This window comes from Pistacia vera, unplaced genomic scaffold (assembly GCF_008641045.1).
Source record: "Pistacia vera cultivar Batoury unplaced genomic scaffold, PisVer_v2 Contig1111, whole genome shotgun sequence".
In the NCBI taxonomy this organism is placed as follows: Eukaryota; Viridiplantae; Streptophyta; class Magnoliopsida; order Sapindales; family Anacardiaceae; genus Pistacia; species Pistacia vera.
In genome coordinates, this window is record NW_022195151.1 from 268,933 (window position 1) to 293,603 (window position 24,671).

The 24,671-nt window shown below is 35.7% G+C and overlaps 3 protein-coding genes across 3 annotated transcripts; 2 read left to right on the plus strand and 1 right to left on the minus strand.

Moving 5' to 3' along the window:
• The first annotated feature begins 412 nt into the window (after window positions 1-412).
• LOC116140961 (TORTIFOLIA1-like protein 4) lies at window positions 413-4,251 on the plus strand. Its single transcript, XM_031426532.1, has 5 exons — window positions 413-1,322; window positions 1,445-1,553; window positions 1,737-2,314; window positions 2,747-3,252; window positions 3,709-4,251. Exons 1-5 carry the CDS (start codon window positions 501-503, stop codon window positions 3,719-3,721), a joined length of 2,028 nt encoding a protein of 675 aa, XP_031282392.1. The 5' UTR covers window positions 413-500; the 3' UTR covers window positions 3,722-4,251.
• Window positions 4,252-7,864: 3,613 nt separating this feature from the next.
• On the plus strand, window positions 7,865-10,246 carry LOC116141126 (glycosyltransferase family 92 protein RCOM_0530710). The gene has a single exon (XM_031426662.1). The coding sequence runs from the start codon at window positions 8,186-8,188 to the stop codon at window positions 10,007-10,009; it is 1,824 nt and encodes a 607-aa protein (XP_031282522.1). The 5' UTR covers window positions 7,865-8,185; the 3' UTR covers window positions 10,010-10,246.
• A 695-nt stretch (window positions 10,247-10,941) lies between these two features.
• Window positions 10,942-23,659, minus strand: LOC116141076 (protein COFACTOR ASSEMBLY OF COMPLEX C SUBUNIT B CCB4, chloroplastic). The gene is made up of 11 exons (XM_031426623.1): window positions 23,492-23,659; window positions 23,227-23,393; window positions 22,493-22,732; window positions 14,307-14,440; window positions 14,045-14,198; window positions 13,449-13,548; window positions 13,219-13,292; window positions 12,566-12,747; window positions 12,369-12,439; window positions 11,946-12,029; window positions 10,942-11,239 (listed from the first exon to the last, which is right to left on the minus strand). The coding sequence occupies exons 1-11, from the start codon at window positions 23,654-23,656 to the stop codon at window positions 11,144-11,146; spliced, it is 1,467 nt and encodes a 488-aa protein (XP_031282483.1). The 5' UTR covers window positions 23,657-23,659; the 3' UTR covers window positions 10,942-11,143.
• Between the last annotated feature and the right edge of the window lie 1,012 nt (window positions 23,660-24,671).

A 24,671-nucleotide genomic window follows, 5' to 3' on the forward strand; every position in this document is an offset into this window, starting at 1 on the left:
ATGTTCAGTGATTCAGATGTATGTGAAGTAGTCAAACCATCCAGCTGGGTTTATCGTCCTTTGCTTAGGCAACATTTTTAATTTTCCATTAATGAAAATATATAATTAACCTACTCAACAAAGCTATGCATATCCCTAGTAATTTTAACTTCCCAATAATACTTCAACAACAGTAAATAATAGTTTATTATTTTCCCTAATAAACAAAACCAATTAACAGTAATATTTTATATCAGCGGATCAAATTTGCTTGCTAATCTAATAATTCAATTTCACCGCGCTTTTTATTGTATTTCCTAAAAAACCGGTTTATCGGTTGAAATTTGCAAATCGGTACCTCCCCTCTCAACATTTAAAAGTTTCCTTCAATTTCATTTTGCAACTTCCATCCACCTCACTACTCTTCACTCTTCACTCTTCACCAAAACGGTCCACTTCAATGCCAAAACACTGAACCAAAGAGACTGTGCAAAAGTTCACGCACAAAAATCGAAATCAGAATGGCTTTGGAAAAACGATCCTCTCCGACTCAGAGTCCATCTCCTCCTTCGACTCAAGATCTCAAGCAACGAGTCATAACGTGCCTCAACAAACTTGCCGACCGCGACACGCTGAAGTTAGCGACGATCGAGCTGGAGTCCATCGCCAAAACCTTAACTCAAGATTCGTTCTCCTCGTTTCTCAGCTGCTTACAAAACACTGATTCGTCTTGCAAGTCTCAGGTTCGGAAACAATGCGTGAACCTACTGACTCTGCTTTCCGAGTCGCACGGAAACTCTCTCTCGCCGCATCTCCCCAAAATGATTGCAACGCTCGTCCGCCGGTTACGGGACCCGGATTCGTCCGTGAGATCCGCATGCATTGTTGCAACGACTGCCATGTCATCACACATCACGAAACCGTCGTTTTCGGTGGTGTCGAGACCGTTGATTGAATTGATACTAGTGGAGCAGGACGTGAACTCGCAGGTCGGCGGAGCGATGTGTTTGTCGGCGGCGATAGAGGCGGCTTCGAATCCGGAAGTGGAGCAGTTGAGGAAGCTGTTGCCGAGACTGGGGAAGGTGGTGAAGAGCGAGGGGTCTAAAGCGAAAGCTGCGGTGTTGGGAGTGATAGGAAGTGTTGTTGAAGTTGGTGGAGCGAGAAACAAGGGAGTGTTAGATTGGCTGGTGCCGTTCGTTCGGGAGTTTTTGAGTTGTGATGATTGGGCATCCAGAAAGGCCGCTGCCGAGGTGTTGGGAAAGGTGGCTTTCGTTGAGAAGGACTTAGCCTCAGAGTACAAAAACGCGTATTGGGCGGCTCTGGAAAGTAGAAGATTTGATAAGGTAAAGTCGTGGACTCTGTTTGGTTGCAAAGAAAATGATTGGAAAAGAGGAGAAACCAAAAGGTAAGATGATGTTTTGTTTAATAATTTGGATCTGAATATGGATTTTATATGGTAATACAGATAAAGATTGTTCGAGAGACGATGAATCGTACATTAGAGCTGTGGAAGGAGGTTCCTGGTGATTGTGACGACGTCTCGGCTCCGTCTCAATCTAAGTCTTCTTCAGCAGGTAAAATTTTAATTATGTATTGTTATTTATTTTTTACTGTTATCGGATAGAAAGACAGTTTTGCAGTAATTAGTTTGCCGGTTTTAGTGACAAAGTTGGAGGTTTAGATCAATTTCTCTACTACATAATGCTATATTTACTATTTTCTGGGTTTTATTTATTTATCTATTTATCTGGAGCCAGATAATGGTAGTGGCGGATGCTTTCCTTCTATCACCAAAAGTTTCCAAGATGTTGGTTTTAAAACTCCACCACCAAAGAAAATGATTCCCACTGGCAGTTCTCCTTCATCAGATAGTTCTTATGGGACGACTGCCAAAAATGAAGTTACTTTGAGAAGTAGTAACAGGAAGACAAGCACATCAATGCTCCATAAATCGAATGATAAAAAACCCTCTGATTGGAAAGTTGAAATTGCAGTACCACACTCTACTTCCAAGGTGATTTGTGCCGATGATGTCAAAATGCGTGACTCTGATCATCCCGAATTAGGAGAGAAGGAAAATAATGTAAATTCTCGGCCAGAAACCAAACGTGCACTCTTCAGCAAAATCCAAAATGACAAAGTTTATAAATTTGGTGGTTTCAGATCAGGGTCTAGGGTGGTCCCGTGTCCTGATGATGGGAACTCAGATTTTGTGGCCAGCAATGGTACTGAAGAAGTTTATGATGACCCGAAAGACGCTGAGGATCTCTCTTTGATCCGTGAACAACTTCTTCAGATTGAAAACCAGCAGTCCAGTCTATTGGACCTTCTTCAGGTGACTTACTGGAGCTTTGATATCCTAAAACTGCATTATAAGATGATTAGATTATATTTCTCTCTAAGGTTCGGCTGATATAATTATACTGAAAATAATTTTTCTTTGGGCTCTCGTATATATTTCGAATGGATAAAAGCAGCTTTACATATGTAATTTTGCTAGACAGCTGTATTTGATATTGTCTTCCGGCTTCAGCATTTCCCCCTAAGATTTTTCCATTTAGAATTTAATCCTTTTCGATTTGTTAATATTTCTCCATCCATATGTTCTCTCATGCCGTTGTACCTTGAACAAGTTGATTAGTTAAGTTTTTTTGTTAGTTTCAAATGTTCCATCATCCATACTCCTTAATTCTTTATGAACGCCATTTCTTTCTAGTTAATGCATCCTCTGACTTTAGGGTTTTTTTTCCATTTTACTTGAATTCAGAGATTCATTGGGAGCTCCCAGAGTGGGATGAATTCTCTAGAGACACGTGTACATGGCCTGGAGATGGCTCTGGATGAAATCTCATATGATTTGGCATTATCAAGTGGAAGGATCCCAAACAAAGAATATGCAGAAAACACTTGCTGCAAACTGCCTGGCGCAGAATTCTTGAGTTCCAAGTTTTGGAGGAGGACAGAAGGTCGGTTTTCTACCTCGAGGTTGTCTTCATCTGGGAATATGGAATGCTTCCGTGCCATACATAACGCAGCTGATACTGAAACATACAACATAGATAACCAAAAATTACAGCACCCACATGGGGGTGGATACATCTTGAACTCATTGTCAGATGTTCATGACCTAAGGGAGAATTCTGGGTTCCATTCAAATAGAACTGTGAAGAACATCATCCAAGAGTCTGAGAGGTCACAAGTTTGCAGCGTTGGTGGCCTTGATGGGACTTCTCCATCTTCTGTTTCTAAAACCCAAGTGAATATAAATAGGAGGTAAGTGGATGTCTTATTGTTACACTCACCTCATAATGCTTGTGTAGTTTGGTGAATGATCCTTCTCGTATTTGCTTTCTACAGTTCTGCCCATAATGCATTGAGTAAGTTCTAGCATGTTAACATAGGCTACCTACTGTGTTATATACACTATAATGTGATTGGTCCAGGCATTTTATTTACAATTCTATTAGTGCCTAGGGAGCCAGTTTGACATAAGTTTAACCCAACCAATATTCCCTGCCATCGTCATTTATATATTGATTGTGATAATACCCGACTTACGAGTGGTCTATATTTGTATTTCAAGGAAGTCTAGATAATTTGGATTGCTTATTTACTCCAAACATATCGTGATGCTTATTACTAAGCTTAGTTTTATGGATTGCTCAGTGTGCCTATGGAATCTGTTTTTGATGATCAATGTTATTAATTGCTTTCTTCTTTATGCATCAGATTATCTACTTAAGTGGAATGGAAGTTATGCTTAAATACTCAGTTTAGCAGAGACAAGCACCTTGGGAGTTGGGTAAAGGTTGAAGAATGGCACGAAAATGGAGCATTAAATCTAGAAAATGATACAAAAATATGAAGCTAACCTTGTGAAATCAGCCTTTGAGTTGCATGCGTGTGAAGTGTCTCATTTGACTCAGCCTTTTGGTTAATTATATACGCGTAGGATTTATAATTTAAGATCCTTCTTTTAGAGGCAGCAATTTCTTTGAAGTGCAATACCAGAGCAAGTCTACCGAATGTTATTATTCTTGCATACAAATCTTGTTAAGTTATGCAATTGTTGAAAGAAAAGTTTGTCTTGTATATAAATAAAGTTTCACACAAAAAAATTGGCTTGTCATTCGTTGCTTTTGTCTCTGTAATGTTTACTGTTTGTAATGTGCATTTTCTGCGACAACTGCGTGGTGTGATGCAATATGCAATAACAAGCCTCGTTCCGTATTCTTGGCCATCCTTATCATAACGCCGATTGGGTAAAGGTCCTGTTGGAGGTGAAGATTGTATGATAATGTTAGTGTTGTCTTGCAGTCTTGCCACCAATACTATTAGAATGTTTGTGTTGTTGTGTTCCACCTTGCTACTTGGTAGTTACTTACGCCATGTTCACCAGGATATAAAATTAGTCCAGCTTGAGCATCTGAGGTTTGAGCTGCTTTTATGGGTTAAATGACATCCATGTTGAGAAACTACAAGATTCAGCACGGATCCTCTCACCCTATTCATTTATTCAGCAAAAAATATAAAGTAGAAGCTTTGCGGAAGGTATACATTACAACCATGTTTAAGGTCATGACGTGGCTCATCCAAATTGGGGTTCATCCTTTGAAACCATTTTTTACACGTAAATATTAATAACGAATGATGGATTTCTATGGTTTACTTCCTTCTCTTTTTAAGATTTATTCCATTTCTTGCTTGTCTTTGTCGATACTCATTACTAGAGAGGAAGTAAATATTAACCAATAACCAAAACCTCTCAGCGTTACGACAGCAAGTCAATCTGCTGCTAAATATCTTCCTCGTTAAGGAATAACAGATATGCTGGAATGGTTTCATAGAACGAACCCCAAGTAAGCTCGTTTGTAACTGAGATTCATGACATGGCGTACAATTTAATGAAAAGACATAAAAAAAAAAAAAAAAGGCCTATTGTTTTAAACAAATTATCCAATTTAAAATGAAATATTTACTAACGACAATGAATAATTGTTACTGTTGTTCTTTGATTCACAAAAGTTACAAGAGAAAGCGCTTTGAAATGGCCGTGGGGTACTCATAAATTCACTTGTAATTGTGGTGAAACTGATATGAGTAATCCAGGGAGGTTGGGCCATATTTCTCTTGTGATACAGCCCAATTGTATTGGGCCAGACTGAAAGGATTGAAGAAATTGTTATGGTTCCGGAGACTCAAACGAAACGATAGTTGCATTTGATTCTTTAATAAAACACGCAAAATTGAGTGAATTAATATTTACTACAAGGTGGAAGTTTCCTAAGTTATATCATTATAACGTTGTTATAAATTAAAGGGTAAACACCTTTTTCCACCTAAATAATGACTTAATAACACCTTTCTACCCACAGACTTTTAAAATACTATTTTCCACCCAACAAAATATTTTAAATGACATTTTCCTACCAACCCCGCTAATCGCCAGTGGATTTTGGAATCGTTGCGACCCGATACAACCAACATTCTCTTTTACGATAATCACTCACTAAAACCCCTCAAACCTTACTTTTGCCAACCTCGTTAATTGGTGACAATTGAGCGATTAGGGTTTATGCAATCAACTTTTTTAAGTTAAATTTTAACTAATCACAATCACCAAAATATAACCTTCACCATCAAAAGACTCACCAGCCTCCTCTCTTCAAAAGCCCCAATAGCATGAACCGATTTTGCTCTTCGTCAGCTGTTAAATCGAAAAGTATATTTTTTTGGATAGAAAAGTGGTATTTTAAAAATCTGTTAGTAGAAAAGTGTTAAACCATTATTTGGGTGGGAAAAAGTCATTAACTCTAAATTAAATGGATGTGTCACTGTATCATTGAAAGTAATTAAAATGTTTAGAAGGTTTGGGAAATATTAGTTTAAGTTACAAGGGATTTTATGATATAAATCTTTCTTGTTTCTTGTGAACGGAAATGGAACATTGCGAAAAGTATATTTATTATTTGATGTCTTGCTTTTGATACGATATTCATCATCAGAAAGCTTTGCTGTAAACACAAGTAAGAGCATTGGAATTAAAAAAAAAAAAGCATTTAGAAGGAATTTCATTGGAGAATATAAAACGTTCTCTTCACGATAAATCCTCCTAATTTCTGTTTTTAACTTACAGGCAAACCTCATCTTATTATTCATTTGGGCCAACATGGAACCAAAACAATCAAATTGGTTAAAATCGTTTGCCCACACAAGTTATCTTTAATTCGTAAATAATATTAAAATAATTTGATTAAAGAAGAGGTGGCAATTCTGTTATACGTATTGAGTTGTTTCCCATGAAGAAGGCAACTGGAAAAGAGGCATATTATTGGAAGACACATAAGATAAAAGAAGGCTTAGAATTAGGTGGTGTTCTTGTGGGGAGCACATGGTTCATCACAAAGACAGCCTAAACTTAATACGTGTTTTACACGAAATTGGTTGGTATCATAGTCAATGTCATTTCCTTCTAATTAATGCAACTAATCATCATTTCATGCACGCAATTTATTATTTTCCCCACATAATTCGTTAACACTCATTGACCCAACAACTATTCCATCAATTCAATTATCAACGTCAAATATAATATATCAAAACTTCATTGTTATTGGACCTTGTAATTTATTTTTTCTGATTTATGAATGTTGCACTTTTCTCCTTGAGGTTTGGAATATGTTCACACTGTCCTAATTATATGGGATACAAACATTTCAGTCCCATTAGATGAACGTTTATATTATATGTTTATTAATTTTAGTTTTATTTCTGGAAATTTTACACAATAAAGATAAGTCAAATTTTACTTTTATTGTGTTAAGAAAGTGGACCAATAACACTAACGTCAATCCTTTGAAACGAGTGAAGTGTTTGTATCTTAACGTATTAGGACAAACTAATTTACCCAAAACCTCAAAGATGAAAGTGTAATATCTTTGTTGGTGGAAGATAGAATCAATCACAATTTCACAAATGGAATGGAATCATGGGACAGTTGGAGATAAGAAATAAGAGAAATTTAGGAAGAATCAGAGATAATAGCCTAAGTTTACATCAATCGAAGCAAGAAGAAAAAGGACAAAGTCTTTCTAATCATAACGTAATAAAAATAAAAGAAAAATGTTATCACCTTATCGGCCAGCCACTTTGATTAAACATAAAAGCAATCAAACAAGAGAGAAAGAAACCAAACCTGACCTTCCATGCCACTTTGTCGCTGCCTCTTTTTTTTGACTATAAATTAAAATACCACAGTCCAAGTGGGCATCCTAATGAGATTACATGTTTTTTAACTGCTCATAAGTCATAGGTAGAGACCTGATCAAATTACATTAAACAAACCAATAAAAGGAAAATAAGAAATCTAATACTTTTTATTTTCTTTTGGTCAAAGTTAAATAAACTTAAAATAAGAAAAAACCCATTAAAAAAAATTAGATGATATTGTCACAATAGTATAATTTAAAATTCATTTCACATCAATTTGTTAATCAATATGGGTACTTAATAAATATTATTTAAAAAAAAAAAAAAGGGAATAAAGAGGCCAAAATGAAAATCGATTTCATTTCCCCATCTAAAGATTTTATAACAATGAAATGAGGTAAAACGTCTCTTTACAAGTGAGTATATTATATTATACATGAAAATGTCTCTAGAAAAGCAAAGCCAGCCACAAGCGACATGCAATTACCTCTAAATTATTTTATACCTCACGCAACAATTCAAAGCAAAAAATAGAATCAAAACTCCACCTCACCACATGACTTTTTACAAGAATACACCTCCCTTTAATATTACTATAACTTTTATTTAATAGAATAATAATAGTAGAATAAATAATTCACCAGCTCTTTGCTTTATGGTGACTGGTCAGCCTATTAACGGCAGCCACAAACGCGTTTTATGCTGTTGCACCTCTCCTTTCCTCTCCAGTTTCAGAGTTCAGACAACCCACCCCCAAATAATAAAAATAAAAAGAAAAAAGGAAAAAATATTCCCTCACAAAAGCTGATATACTTCATAAAACGCTGTCGGCACCAGATCTCTTCATTCTCCCATTTTTTGTGTACTCACTGCTCAACTCAAATTCTTACAACAGATCTCATCTCGCCTCACTCTATCCAAGCGGACCAAGCCCATCCTTTAACTTCTTCTTCCTCCTCGTTTCAGTTCCAACCTTAAGTTTTTACACACTTTAAACATGGATTCTGAGCAGAGGCGTAAGCGAAAGCGTGTCTACAAACCATACTCACGCGCACAGTACTTGTCTGTAAGGTCTCTAATCTTGTGTTGTTCTTTCCTTGTGTTTTTGTTGTTCTTGTCTTCAGATCGGTTACCTATTCGAACGGTGTCGTTTAAGCCGGTTTTGAGTGTGCCTACTCTTTCGATTTTGTCTAGCAATTCAATCCAGGATTCTTTCAACCGTAGATTTAAGTTGTTTCCTTTAAGAGTAGAAGAGAGGGTGTTGTTTCCTGACCACCTTTTGTTAATGGTTTCCAAGAAAATTGTTCCTACTGAGAGTTTGGATTGTATTTACTATAAACTGTTGAATTCTTCTGAAAAATCAGTGAGTGTGAAAATTCAGCCTGTGTTGTCTATTGATGAATACGATGAGTTCAGATGGGTGGCGAGGTGCCCACTTCCGCCTGAGAATTATTCAGCTATTGTTGACTTGAAGCGGCGTGGAGTTGTGGCTGAGCGTCGTTGGTCTTTCAGAGGTAATGAGACGGTTCATTCTTGGGAAAAAATGGCTTATGCAGCTGTATTGGATGGGAAGACAGTGGTTGTGTTTGTTAAAGGATTGAATCTTCGTCCGCATAAGGAGTCTGATCATACCCATTTTCGGTGCCAGTTTGGCTTAGGAAATTTGGGGAAAGATGAAGGATTTGTGCTCATGACTGATGCAGTTGCTGCTGCACAAGAAGTTGTTAGGTGTTTGTTGCCGCGGAGTATAAGAACAAATCCAACTAAGGCTCAGGGAATTCGAGTTACAGTTGTTCATGTTAATGCTAATGGGAGAGCTCTGGGACTAGGAGATCGAAGGCCTATGGCCAGAATTCGAACTTCCCGACCCTACGGCCAGAGGCGAAACCAGAGAATTTATAAAGACTATGCGCCTGTGCCGTCTGTGGCAAGAATTTACAATTCCAATTCCTACCAGCAGAGGAAGAATAAGAGGAAGTATGAGCTTTGTGTGTGTACCATGCTGTGGAATCAGGCATCTTCTATAAGAGAGTGGATTATGTACCATTCTTGGCTTGGAGTCGAACGGTGGTTCATCTATGATAACAACAGTGATGATGGCATTCAAGATGTGGTTAAAGAACTCAACCTGCAAAACTATAATGTCAGTAGGCACAACTGGCCATGGGTTAAAACCCAGGAAGCAGGTTTTTCACATTGCGCTTTGAGAGCAAGGAATGAGTGCAAATGGGTGGGATTCTTTGACGTTGATGAGTTTTTCTACTTTCCTCGTGACCATCGAAGGGGCCTTCCAGGACAAAATTCCCTAAAATCTTTGGTTGCTAATTTTTCATCTTCAAAGACTGTTGCAGAGATTAGAACTTCTTGTCATAGCTTTGGGCCCTCTGGCTTGAGCTCGCATCCGGTTGAAGGTGTGACCGTAGGTTACACTTGCCGGCTTCAAAGCCCCGAGCGGCATAAGTCTATTGTACGCCCAGATTTGCTCAACACTACCCTTCTCAATGTGGTGCATCATTTTCGCCTGAGGGCAGGTTATCGGTACATGAATATGCCTGAAAGCATTGCTGTGATAAACCACTACAAGTATCAAGTATGGGAAGCGTTTAGAGCCAAGTTTTTTAGAAGGGTTGCTACCTATGTTGTTGATTGGCAAGAGAACCAAAACACAGGGTCAAAGGACAGGGCACCGGGGCTAGGGACCGAAGCCATTGAACCTCCCAATTGGCGGCTACAGTTCTGTGAGGTTTGGGACACTGGCCTCAGGGACTTTGTTTTGGCTAACTTTGCTGATCCTGCCACTGGATCCCTGCCCTGGGAGTAAGAAACACTAATACGGGCGCTTGCAGTTTGGTGCCCATGTAAACAGAGCAATCACACGAGAAGCTATATTCATTCTTTTCATTTTTTTTTTTTTTTTCCATTTTGTATCTTAATATTTTGGTTTCTATAGGGATGAGAGAATATAGGGTCTTACACTTTGTAAATTCATGACAGCAAGAGATGATTTTTTGTATTTTATTTTGCCCTTTATTTTTATGTTTATTGACAGATTTATTGATTCATGTCTCGTAAACTCCACACTGAAAGCATTTAGAATGGGAAGATACGACAATATATATCATGAATAATGCATCAAGCCTACAAAGATTGAAAGAAATATGGGACAACAATGCTTACAATTAATCTCCAGTTGTCATTTTCTCTTTTTTTCTCCATAAGCTAGGGTTTTAAAGCATTCAACTCATACAGTCGAATCAGCATAAAGCAGTTGGCAGGGAGGGCGACATTACTTTGGGTAACAGTTCTGTTCTGTTCAAGTCTAATAGTTAAGTTTACTAGTCTTTATTTGCCAGATAGCAAACTCTTTTGCAAAGATATAATTAGACGACCTGCCATAATGAAGGACAAGTAGCCAGGGTGCCAAACATTTAGCAAGTTTTTATACTGATTAAGAACATTTAATTCTTAATTCAAATAACGGATTTCGATATCATGCCCTCCTAAAACCTGACATCTGGCAATGAAGAATTGTTATTTGCCACTGAATTTTTCCATTCATTTTCTTTAATTCATATCAGTATTTGCCCTCCCTCAGTACTACGAAAGTTATATGATTCCTAAACTTCCAGCATGTAGTCTTCCTAAGCCAAGGGGGGAAAACTTGGAAGTTATCAAATTTTCAATGGAAAGGGGAAAAAATTGAAGATCAGTTGACCCAAATATTTTTGCCCGCCTATCAATCACATGCTACACCACAAAGCATAATAGTCAGGTAATCAGTAGTGATGATACTTTCAAATCATGACTTTGAACCCCATAGACTGAAGGAAAGGAGAACGTAAATTGGAATCTGCACTAATTTCATATTGTTGGAGGCATTAAAAGTGCGAAAAAATGTACCTTATAAAAGGCTACAACAAATTTTAGCACCATTATGTGATTAAATTTGTTCTAATCACTTTGAAATGCCATCTTCCACCACCAAAGGAACTGTATTTGAATATTTTGCTAGTGTGGCATCCAGCTTCTCTCCAATAAATGCAATCCAAGACTGAAGGTGGAAGAAAGTTCAAAGACAAAATATAAGGAGAAGAAAAGGTTTGAGTTATTGTCACTTGACCCTAAAACCCACAACAAAGAAAATGATAGCATGCTCAATTGATTAATCAACATAGTATTCAACATAACAATAGACAGTTCACAGTTAATGATTTTGCCACCAAAAATATAAGTTAGTTTGAGAGAAAACCCATCTATCAAAGACAGTAAAAAAAGGCAGGACATCCGGACAATGTTAATTCACTTAAAATCTATAGAGTACGAGGATTGATATTATTCAAGAATTATGGCAGTGAATCATCAATGCATTCTCTCTCAAAAGAGAAAATAGAGCAATTAAAACCAAAATATACATGAAGGAGCAAAACATGAAGCATTTGGTGTTTAGGTGAAAAGGCCAGAACTCCAGCTACCAAGAGATCAATAATGCTAAGACAAAAACTGAAAGATGTTGATGCGAGAAAAGAAGAAAAAGCATCAATTCAAACCTTATGAATCTAATCCAAGCAAATGAAAAAAACAAGATCTTTTCAGTTCTAAAAACATGAGAAAGTAATAACTTAATACGATGTATACTAAAGATAATGGTTCCACACATCATGATAATATAAAATCATAACTGAAAATTAAATACAAAATAAGAAGAAATGTTCACTGGAAAAGTGACACATCTGAAATTTAAGAGTTAAGAAAGAAACCTGGTCAGAAGTTGTGAAACCCCTAATGGTGTCTCCACCAATTATTGCAAGTCCTTTGTCTCCAAGTGGCTGCAGGATCACTGCCTAACAAAGTGAAATTTCTTCAGCAATCCATTTTTGTTTCATTGTGGCAAGAGTATCACAATTAATTACTATAGACATGGATTCACATAGAATATTGTTCAAGTATTTAAGAATGAGAGATACAACACTAATTTGACCTCACAGAAGCAAAGGAAAAGCATTTTTTAAGTTTCTAGCGAGCATCAACTTGTTAATAGAATATGGGAGGGAAAATTATAGATCAAAGGATTAGCAAACTGATCATTTTATTAGCAACATTTACTGAATTTATTGAATCTCAATTCTCCAAGAAAGATGAAAAGAAAGTCAACTCATTCAGGTAAAAGTAAGCATCATCACCTGTGTATTTGAAGGCAGAAATGGTAACTCAGACCTACCCGGATAGAGAAATAGGTTGGCTAAGTAACTCTCTGCAAAGAAGATATAAAAGATGTTCATCTTGATAAACAATTTCTTTGACATGCATCGTCTTAAGATTATAACATGGTAAACTAGATGAAACAAGCAAATATTAGAGAGCCCCAGAAGTTACTCACGTGCTTCAGATCTCATAACACCTTGATAGACAGATCCTTGCATCAATTTACCAACATCCACAGTCACCACATCACCATCATTGGAAGATTGAGCTGCCACACCAATTTGAAGGATACAAATGGAGTCATAAACAACAACTAGTGACCTACAGCATGTCACAGCTGAGAGAGATTCCCATGCCCTGAGATTAAGGGAAAAAAGCAACAATAAACAGCTAACCTGGAGGCTGGAACAAATGAAGCAAACATTTTACTCTGCTTCTTATTATTATTATTTTAATCTTTTGGAACGCAAGCAAGCAAGCAGTATGTTTTTAGTGAGTCCAAAATAAAGAGAACCTGGTTGACTGAAAATACTAAAACAATAAAAACGTAATGAAAACTTTAGAACTTGCATTATTTCTTAACAATGCCATAATTTCAAGTCATTCCGATTTTAGCATCTTTTTTGTGATTCCTTTCAATGATGCAAAAGAAAAAAAAAACCTCCATAAGTTCACAACAAAAGACCGACACACATGATTTTGAGTCCAAACACTGATGAGATAACCATGATATTGTCTTTACAATAGTGCATTCAGCTTGTCAAGCATCCTCTGAAAAACTAGTAACCGAGATAGTCTAGTACAAAAGTAAAAGAGAATCTGTAGTACCATAACAACTCAGATACTACACAGTCAGGAAGATGAGAAGATATCATCCGACATTCCACACCTTCAGGATTTACCTGAAACAAACTCAATCATTGCGTTTTCTTTTACTCTAGGAAGAAAAAATTAAAAGTCAAGCTACTAAAAAACTCATCTAATGTTGTCTCTCTATCTGACTCTATGTGCTTGTGCATCTTAAAGAGAGAACTTGAAAGCATATGTGGCGCACTCACTGCAGTGATGGACTTTGGCCGGATCGACAACCATACAAGACCAGTTAATATATTGGTCACAGCCAAAGCAATGGTCAATAAATCCGCTCTGGATTGCGAACTGCAAAGAAAATAAACATTTCATAAAATTCAATCATAACATTCTCTGATCACAAGAGTCATATAGCAATCAGCAATACCTACTAAAAAAAAAAAGAGAGAACGAAAGAACTCTGGATATATGTATCTTCCAAAGTTTCCATAACAGCAGCTCCTCCATTTTAATTGAAGACTAAAATGGAGCATGAATTATCTCAAATCTATAGTTTCCATCAGAATATAGCCTGCATATCCCAAGTGTTGATAATATTAAAAATTTAAAAATTAAACGTTTTCAGTATCCAATTTATACTAGAGTAGTCCTAACTCCTAACTATAAACATTTTCGGATCATAAAATACACGTGTCTTTGCTTAAAAGAATTAGGTGAAATTGACTAAGAGTATGAGGTGGTTTAGGATGCGTGATACAGTTACGGCATTTCGCAAATAGTGTTAGATACAGATAACATCATAACCATAGCTATAGTTGAGAAACGGAAGCTAAACGGACGTTACCTACTGGCATCAGCCACGGGAGCTATATCCGAAACGGTGCGGTTAAAGAGCACAGCCAACAGAGATACTCCTCCAACATAAATCGGCAGGCTCCGAACGGTGTCGTCGTTGTTCGTTACCCAATCGGCTACCCAGTCTTTACTCGGCTTTGGCCCTTTTACCTCTCTTTTGTTAAAATAAATAAATAAAAAAAATTGTGCGCTGATAAAAAATTTTCAGCAGAATTAAAGAAGAGAAAATGAATTTCGAGTGATTAGTGAACCTGTGATTGTAAATTTGCTGAAGCCCGATGAAGCGCGGGAAATTACAGGTATTGCGAGAGAGGAGGGTTTGAGGTTCCATGGAATGGTGGGTAGAAGATAGTTCCCGCTTCCATTGAAATGAATTTCTTTTTGGCTTTTTCCAAAGTTAGAGATAAATACATGGATATTTGGAGGGAATCAATAATATGTGTTTTAGTTTGGGTGTCAATGTGTCATATGGTGATATCGCTCATCAGTTTCGGTTGTGGCCGTTGGACGGTTTGTCATATCCTCTTATGGCCGTTTGTATGTATGTTTAGATAAATGGGTGGATTTCAAATCGAGATGTCACAGTTGTGCCTTTTTTTTTTTTTTTCATTTTTCTCCTACTCATAGATTTAAGTTATCAAATAAATAAACAAATAATATATATATATATATATATATATATTTGGTTTTCCTAACATTTATCTTCAATTATTTTAAAATTCAAGATTATTCATCATAAATCAAAAGTAAAAATACCTTTACCACCTAAGGTTTGACGAATCTACGGTTCCCATAATGGAAATTTCACCCAGTTTAAAATCTGAAATGTTAAATTTAACAGTTAAACGGTATTTAGGTTTTTTATTAAAAAAAAAAAAAAAAAATAGTAAACTCTAATCTCTCTCACTCCCCCAAATCAGTACAATTTCAAAACAACCCTCAAAATTTCTTACAACGCAGCCCTTCCTCTCTACCTCCAAGGCTCCAACTCCTCCACCACCACCACCAACACTATAATGGCTGCTTTCTAATCAAGTATTCATAAAATATATATAACGAAAATACATATAAAATGGTAAAAAGAGTTGGGCCCAAAATTTTCTTTTATTAAACAAATACGTTTTTTATACAACGTTTGGATTATGTACAAAAATTATCAAAAACATGATGGACAGTGTAACCATTTCTCTTCGCATGCCGACGCCCATCCGACCGCGTTCTCACCTAGATCCTGCAACCACAAAGAAAACAACGGGGTGAGCACAAAATAATGCTCAGTAAGTAAATCCTCTACTCGACTGTCCCCGCAACTCTCTCTCTAATTCTTTCCTTACAATTCTCATCTTTCACACAGCTCTCTTTACTTAACTTCTGCTATATGTCACGGCCTCATCTTATCGGAGGCACGGCCGGGTGGAGTTCACACAGCACCAACCCACTCTTCGTGACTTTCGGGTGGAGATCACAAAGCACCAACCCACTTTTCATAACTATTGGGTGGAGATCACAAAGCACCAACCCGTTTTTCATATTTTCTCATCCTCTCTACTCTTAGAGTAGTTCATACACATAGTTTTCTAATCTTTCTCAAGCCATTTCTCAATGCACAATTAATCTTCTCCACTAATGTACTCATGCAATGCCAACATGCAATGTTGTAAGAATTAAGGTTTATTACTCATGATTCTCTTAGGCATTTCATCAAACAAGTAATGTGCATACATAAACTCTACTTTATCTATGGTTCTATCCCTCTCTTGAACCATCCAAAATGGGAGAAAACTCCCTCGCAAAATTATAATCCCTGTCATAAAATCACACTTCCAAATAGATTTATCAATCTCCTGCAATTTCATCTCAACTACATCATCTCATTACTACATATTCATCACATATTAACACTTCTCATCAATGAAGTGTAATCAACAACCTAAAATAAAGACTCATCTCAACCCAATTTCTCAATAGCATAACATACACATACATATATAAATCTCTACTCAAAAGATTTCTCAAATTTCAACTTGGGTTGGATTTACTTACCTTGTAACGGAGAGATCACACTAGTATTTTCCTTTCCTTTAAATGCTTGTCTCTTCTTTACAACTTTACACAATAAAACCACAAGAGTTTAATATACAAATATAGGCAAAACTTCACATCTAAAGCAAAAATCCTTACCTTAGGATGCCTTAAATTAAGGTTCTACCAAAATCCAACTAAAAACCTTCAAAGATCCTTGAAAAATGGAAGGAAGAATTGAGAGGAAATGGTGAAAGAGTATGGCGGTGGAAGAAAATGAATGAAGGGTTTATGAAGCTTATTCCCTTTTTAGCTCATATTGTAACCACTCTTTCCCATTTTGCCCTTGCTCTTCCTTGAAAATTCCATCTTTATCATTTGATTCATTACAAACACACCCCCAAATCCAACACATTCTCTACTAAATTTCCTTACATTTTACTCCCCACTTTTCTTGCTAATTAGGGGTAGAATAGTCATTTTGCCCCTATAGAAGAATTCTCTAGAAACCTCAATACACATTTTATTCGGCTCTTCGCCGCGGCAAAAAATTACAGAACCTACCTCTTTGGTTGCAGAACCTCGTCGCCGCAGCGAAGATTATTCTTCGCCCCGACGAAGTCTATAACACCAAGATTTCGTCAAGTTTTTACAATTTCAGGGCAACCACTCAACCAAACCAATACATCCATTCAACCAAGGGGCAACCAAACAATATGAACAATATACCAACTCAAATAAGAGCAAAACAATAAACATTAGCTACGTACCTCAAGTGGGGCGTTACAAACACCAAAACCATCGGCGGCCAGATTTGGCTGCTACGGAGAAGAGGAAAGAAGAAAGAGAAAGAGAAAAGAGAAGAGAGAAAGAGGCGTGATGGCCATATCCGGTTGCTGAGATATGGTCGTTGCGGAGAAGAGGAAAGAAGAAAGAGAGAGAAAAAAGAGAAGAGAGAAATAGGTGGAGAAGAGATAAGGAGAAAGAGAGGGAGAGAGAAAGAGGTGGAGAAGATCCCGACGGCCATATCTAGCCGCCGCAGAGAAGAGGAAGGTTAAAGAAAATAGTGTTATTGAAATAAATTTGAAAGAAAAATGATTATTTTGCTAATTCTATTAATTTGAGGGTTAGAAAATAATTTATTTATTTACTCATTATTATAAAAAGGTATTTAACTAATCAAACCTAGTCAAAACAAAATTTACCTTAAAAGAGTTTAAAATGGGGGTGAGAATTTGCAATTTATGAATCCACGGGGTGGGTAAATGTCCTTTATCCTAAATCAAATTAGTTTCTACAAAAAAATTCTTGTAATATTATTGGTTGTGGATAATCAGATTATTATGTAGTTTAAAAAGAAATGAAAAGTATAATGCATATTAATTAAATTAATACCTTGATCAAGGCATGCAGGTATTTAATCCATATGTTATGTAAATTGGCAATCTGGCATAGAAAATATCAGATCACTCAAATCTCGTGTTTTTTGGCTCACACCAATAAAATGACTTGGGATAGTTAGCCAAGCATGACGATTACAATGTTATTACCTTTGTAGTGATACATGCAATTTATTTATTTTTAGATTATAATACATCTAAAAGTACCTATGTAATTAGGATTAATTGATTAAGAGTATATATATATATATACAGTTTTATGAATCAACTTCTGGAAAATAAATTCAAAAACAAATATGAATAGTCTCACTCTTATCGTCGATAAATATAAATGCCTTTACAAACACAGCACCACCTCACCTATCGAACAAAGCACAAAGACCTGCTTGCACGAAGTTTTATGTTGTTTTGAAAACTGTACAGCATTCTTTCTTCATTCTGTAATCAAACTAGTGAATAGTCATCATGTAAGCTTTGGGATTGTGTTAAATTCGAGCCAATGCAATTCAAGTTCAGATAAGGCTTCATCCATTAAAGTTTCTCTCTTCTTGTAACGGAGTACCTGCACCAGATTGAAGAGTCCACATCATTTCATTGACGGTACAGCACAATGGGTGGGCTTCAATGGGGGTTATCAAAACTTAATTAAGTGGAATGGGCTGTTGGCCTTTCTTTCTCCAAGCCCACCACTCCATGGAAGTAAAAGACAAGGAATCCGGTGTTTAACCAATTGAATGCTAAGTTCATAACTCCCGTCCACTTGGAGACCTTTTAAGTTTTAAATGTGATGGGATTCTATCTTTCTCCAATCATGTTTGCCATTCCCCAGACACTCTCGTTACAAATTGTGACTTTCACGCTAATCTAATTGAACGGCTATCCGATTCTCCCATTCAGTCTTCTATTTGTCCTTTTTATAAAATTATCTTTGACTCCCTAATAAACCCCTCTATATCCATTTATTCGTAATATCTTAATCCCAAAATTAATAGAGTTTCAAATCCTGTTATAAACATGCATTAATTTAATGAATCAACAATATTTCGATATTCTCAACATGTTATCTTGGAATAATATCACAAAAATGTTATTATCAACCATTATTTGATGATCTAATGGTAAAAAAATAAAATGAGATTTTATAAACTTTTGAGTTTGAGTTCTCCCAGTCTCAGACACTGATAAAAGTGGTTATTTGGGCTCTTACCTAGTTAATAGATCCAAAACCCTAGAAGATTAGTTAAGGTAAGGTAAACTGGATTTAACACTTCCAATGATTAAAAAAAAAAAAAACTGTTATTATTAATCAATGATAGGGTTATTAACAATATTTAAAATAATTTTAGTTTTTCAAGATATGTATTATATAATACTCCAAGATTTATAAGTTACAAATAATAAATAATATATATAATAGAATATATATATTATATCTATATATATAATATATTATATATATATATATATTTGGTTTTCCTAACATTTATCTTCAATTATTTTAAAATTCAAGATATATTCATCATAAATCAAAGTAAAATTAGAGGTGGAAACAAATAGGCCGGGTTAGGCTGGTCAACCCTAACCCGGCCTGCAATGAAAAGGGTTGAACTTGACCGCCAATATGGCGGTCGGGTTGAACCCAACCCGGCAGCAACCCGGGTAGGCGGGTTGCAAAATGGCAACCCGCCGACTTGGCGGGTTGCTGTTTTGTCCCTTCTAAGAGGGACCGCCAACCCGACAGGTTGGCTGTTATACAATAACGGTCAACCCGTCGGTTGGCCGAAAATAAATTAAAAAAAAATTTAATGTTTTTTTCAAATTACCCCTTTACTCTTGAAATATAGCCGTTTATAGCCGTTAGAGGGGTATTTTCGTCATTTCCTTCCCATTTTTTTCTATAAATTGGCCCTAAACTCTCACATTTTCTCACAACTCAAATTCTCTCATATTCTTAATCTCTAATCTCTCAATATTCATTTATTCTCTTAAATCTTTGTTATCAATTTGCTCGTATTTTATTTTATTAGTTTTTACAATTTTAATTCATATCTCCAATTTCCAAATTCCAATTCTCTTTCTTTAATTATTTCTTCTACAACAATTTTTTTTTTTCAACTACAATGGTAGATATTTCTCTCCCATCAATACAATGATGAAGGAAACACTATCATAGTCTAGTCCGGTTGATTTTACTAACATAAAAGCAGGAGAGATTCAAATAGTCCGCTTTCCCATTCCAGAATCCAATACATCTCAAAATATGCCCCCGATTCCAACAGCTCTCGGTGGTTCTAGAAGTCGTCCTCGTAATGTCACTCTGTCAACTTCATCTCAAGTGTAGCGGGATCACAACTGCCGTCGAAACCGAAGACGACACACATCAGACGTTTGGGCGCATTTTGACAAGTTTACGAGGTAGAAAATGACGTTCAAGTCAAGAAAGCGAGATGCAAATACTATGGAAATATTTATAAAGTTGATTTAGGTAATGGTACTAGTACTTTAAAAATGCATGCTAATAAACATATTAATCAACATGGAATAGAGAACAGCAACAAACTCAAATAACTAATATGGGTACTACTTGGCATTATAATTCTGATGTATATAGGGAATAATTAGCTTTATATATTGCTGCAATGATCAACCATTAATATGGCTGAAGATAAATATTTTGAAAGATTGTTCAAAATCATTTGTATTTAAAATGCAAAGAGAAATATGATTTAATAAAATGTTTAGAAAAATGAAATTAAATTAAAAAATAAAAACATACTTGTCATGTTAGTGGGCTCTAACTGTCGATATTTGGAGTAGTAGAACAAACAAGATTATATTTGTGTGACTAGTCATATTTGATAATGAATATAAATTAAATAAATTTTTATTAGGATTTAGATTAATGGATGTTGATCATAGTGGTGAACAAATTTTAATAAAATGTGAAGTTTTAGAAGATTATGATATTGTTAATAAAGTGATAAGTTTAACTTAGATAATGCAAATTTTAATAGTAAAAGTATAGATTATTTCAAAGTAATTATCCTTTATATAACAATTTGAGTTTTTTTAGCATGTCATGTTTTATTTAATTGTGAAAAGCGGTATGAAAACAATTAAGAAAATATAATGAATTGAGATTGTTTAGCTTGGATTACTTATAGTAATACAAGAAATGCTGAATTTAAGACGTTGTATAAAATCAAAATGTCTCCTAGAACTTTGCATAGACATGCTGTTAGGTGGAATTTAATATTAATGCTTGATTACTGTTTACCTATGCTAATATAATAGTTATTTTGTAGTAAATAATAGAGGTCCTCATTTTGGTAGAAAATGATTGGCAAATAGCTAAAGTATTTTATTATTTCTTAAAATTTGTCAATACCACTGTACAACTTCTGGTGGTGCATTATCCTACTAGTCCATGGTAATACATACAATTAAAAAATTCGAGTTATTTAAAAACAAAGACAATGAAATTTAAATGCACCAATAAAGGTAATGAATTTTTTTTTTTTTTTTTAAATATTGGGAACCTTCATTTTCTTTATTGTAGTGCTATATTTGATCCTGAATTAAATAGCAGGTTTAAAAAATGGTTTTGACAATTTATGTGAAAATTTACAAATGAAGGATATACCAATCAATAAGAGAGGTAAAAATAGATCTTTCGAAGTATATTCCATATGAAAACAGGTATGGGAACCCGCAAAGAGGCGAAACATCCAGGAAAGCGCATCAGAAGAAACAAATGAAGACTTCTACTCTCGGGTGGTGCACTGAATAGGCTAAAGAGGACCGAATCCGAAGCACAACCTCTTTCAGAAGCTCCACCAACAACAACTAAGTACTGGTTCCATGCAGTCTCAGAGTAATGAGCTTCAACAATATTTGACAACCCCTGAAATGTTACCAGTAGATCCAACAGAGAGCCAACATTGATCTCTTAGACTATTGGGAGACCAGAAAATGTATTTTTCCGGTATTATCAGACTTGTCTTGGATGTTTTCGCTGTTCCTGTCTCAACCGTCTCATCCGAACAAACATTTAGTGCAATGGAGAAATTTTAAATGAAAGGAGGATAAACTTTCACAACAAAATGATTGAAGTCTTCACATGTTTTCGAGATTGGAACGGTCGCGCCATCAAGGTCAATACGAGGTTGTCGACGATACTTTAAAAATAATTTCAATTTGTAATATAGATGATACGGATGAGGGAGGTCTTAGTGAATCCCAAAATTAGGTTGTTTGTAAATTGTAACTGTAAATTAATTGTCAATTATTACACTTTTTTTTCCTTACCAAGTTTTTGTCTCATTGGGTTTTTTTTTGTGAGGTTTTTAACGAGACAATAATTTTGTAATTTCTTATTTTATTTTTTAATAAATGAATAAATTTAATTTTCTTATATTACAATTTTAATGTATTAAAAATTGAATTATATTTGGAATGTTAACAAAAAAAAATAATTTAATTTAATTATTGATATTTGAAAAGAAGTTAACACTTAACTAAAAACAATTACATTATTCATTATAAATGTTATTGATTCATTGAAAAGTTAATTAAACATTTAAACTTAAACAAAACAAAATAAAAATATAAAAAAAAGGGTAACTTGGCCCAACCGCGGCCTAACCCGACAGGTTAGGGTTGGTGGTCCGGTTGGGCCAACCAATTCCCCAACATGGCGGCCTAACCCGGCGCCTGCAATGGTGGCGGGCGGGTCAGGACCGACCTGCCACGTTGTGCAACCACAGAGGTGCGGTCGGGCAGGCTGTTTCACCTCTAAGTAAAATACCTTTACCCACTAAGTTTGAAGATCTAATCCCATAAATTGAATTCTATCACCAGTTTAAAATTTGAAATGTTAAATTTAACAGTTAAACGGTATTTAGGTTTTTTTTAAAAAAAAAAATAGTAAACTCTAATCTCTCTCACTCCCCAATCATACAAGTTCAAACAAAATCCCATCCCTCAAAATTTGTACACCCAGCCCTCTTCTCTACCCCAAATCCAACTCCAACTCCTCCACCACCAATACCACCGCCAAGCTACTAAAAAACTCATCTAATATTGTCTCTCTATCTGACTCTATGTGCTTGTGCATCTTAAAGAGAAAACTTGAAAGCATATGTGGAGCACTCACTGCAGTGATGGACTTTGGCCGGATCGACAACCATACAAGACCAGTTAATATATTGGTCACAGCCAAAGCAATGGTCAATAAATCCGCTCTGGATTGCGAACTGCAAAGAAAATAAACATTTCATAAAATTCAATCATAACATTCTCTGATCACCAGAGTCATAGCAATCAGCAATACCTACTAAAAAAAAAAAGAGAGAACGAAAGAACTCTAGATATATGTATCTTCCAAAGTTTCCATAACAGCAGCTCCTCCATTTTAATTGAATACTAAAATGGAGCATGAAATAGCTCAAATCTATAATTTCCATCAGAATATAGCCTGCATATCCCAAGTGTTGATAATATTAAAAAATTAAAAATTAAACGTTTTCAGTGTCTAATTTATACAAGAGTAGTCCTAACTCCTAACTATAAACATTTTCGGATCATAAAATACACGTGTCTTTGCTTAAAAGAATTAGGTGAAATTGACTAAGAGTATGAGGTGGTTTAGGATGCGTGATACAGTTACGGCATTTCGCAAACAGTGTTAGATACAGATAACATCATAACCATAGCTATAGTTGAGAAACGGAAGCTAAACGGACGTTACCTACTGGCATCAGCCACGGGAGCTATATCCGAAACGGTGCGGTTAAAGAGCACAGCCAACAGAGATACTCCTCCAACATAAATCGGCAGGCTCCGAACGGTGTCGTCGTTGTTCGTTACCCAATCGGCTACCCAGTCTTTACTCGGCTTTGGCCCTTTGTAACCTCTCTTTTGTTAAAATAAATAAAATAAAAAAATTGTGCGCTGATAATAAAATTTTCAGCAGAATTAAAGAAGAGAAAATGAATTTCGAGTGATTAGTGAACCTGTGATTGTAAATTTGCTGAAGCCCTGATGAAGCGCGGGAAATTACAGGTATTGCGAGAGAAGGAGCGTTTGAGGTTCCATGGAATGGTGGGGTAGAAGATAGTTCCCGCTTCCATTGAAATGAATTTCTTTTTGGCTTTTTCCAAAGTTAGAGATAAATACATGGATATTTGGAGGGAAAGATCCGGTGCGTTTGTTTTGTTATTCCTATCCATATTCCCAATCTTATTCCCAAAATACTTGTTTGTTTTTATTATTTGAGAAATACAATTCTATTTTTTAAATTACTTTTAAATCCCTTAAATTTAATAATTTAATTAAACACCCCTAGAAAAAAAACTTAAAAATTAACAAAAATACCCCCACCTACCCATATGTAACAGATCCGTATAAGTACAACCATCGACGATGATTGCTGAAATTTGTCATAACAGCGTAAAAACGATCAGAACTAGCCGGTAATTCACCGATCTGACATTTTCCAATCATATCCACAGTAGATCTGACCAGAAAAGGCCAGATCTGGCTGTCATTGACGCTCAACGACGGCCAAATCTTAGCCATCATTGATCGACAACGACGGCCATATCTTTGGCCGTCACTAACGGCCAAATTTGGCATTTTCCGATCAGATCCATGGTGAATCTGGCTAGAAAATGCCATATCGACGCACAACGGGCCAAATCCAACCGGTCTACGTCATAATGCCATTTTCCAGCCAGATTCTGACGGTGGTAGCCAGAATCTGGTACTGTGGGTGGGTGGGGGTGTTTTTATCATTTTACAAAATTTTTATATATTGGGGTGTTTAGTTAAATTAGCAAACCTATGAGATTTTTTTGTTAATTTTTAAATTTTACCTCGTAATCTTCACCTTATTCAACTACCCAATATTATTCTCCAAATCATATCCAAAATAACAAAACAAACACATATGTGATTTTAGCTTGGAGCGTCAATGTGTCATATAGTGATATCGCTCATCAGTTTCGGCTGTGGTCGTTGGATCGGTTTGTCATAACCTCATATGGCCCGTTTTTTATGTATGTTTAGATAAATGGGTGGATTTCAAATCAAGATGTCACAGTTGTGCCTTTTTTTTTTCTTTTTTTTTTCATTTTTTACTCCATAGATTTATAAGTTATCAAATAAATAAATAATATATATAATAGAATATAT

What these genes read in the sequence shown, in the direction of transcription:
- LOC116141076 (XM_031426623.1), bottom strand. Translation starts at nt 23,656, where the DNA reads ATGTATTTATCTCTAACTTTGGAAAAAGCCAAAAAGAAATTCATTTCA. An exon ending in CCCGTGGCTGATGCCAGTAG is followed by an intron (nt 22,733 to 23,226) that starts GTAACGTCCGTT and finishes TTTTCTTTGCAG; the next exon opens with TTCGCAATCCAGAGCGGATT. An exon ending in TGTTATGAGATCTGAAGCAC is followed by an intron (nt 12,440 to 12,565) that starts GTGAGTAACTTC and finishes TCTTCTTTGCAG; the next exon opens with AGAGTTACTTAGCCAACCTA.
- LOC116140961 (XM_031426532.1), top strand. Translation starts at nt 501, where the DNA reads ATGGCTTTGGAAAAACGATCCTCTCCGACTCAGAGTCCATCTCCTCCT. An exon ending in AAAGTAGAAGATTTGATAAG is followed by an intron (nt 1,323 to 1,444) that starts GTAAAGTCGTGG and finishes ATGGTAATACAG; the next exon opens with ATAAAGATTGTTCGAGAGAC. An exon ending in ATCTAAGTCTTCTTCAGCAG is followed by an intron (nt 1,554 to 1,736) that starts GTAAAATTTTAA and finishes ATCTGGAGCCAG; the next exon opens with ATAATGGTAGTGGCGGATGC.
- LOC116141126 (XM_031426662.1), top strand. Translation starts at nt 8,186, where the DNA reads ATGGATTCTGAGCAGAGGCGTAAGCGAAAGCGTGTCTACAAACCATAC.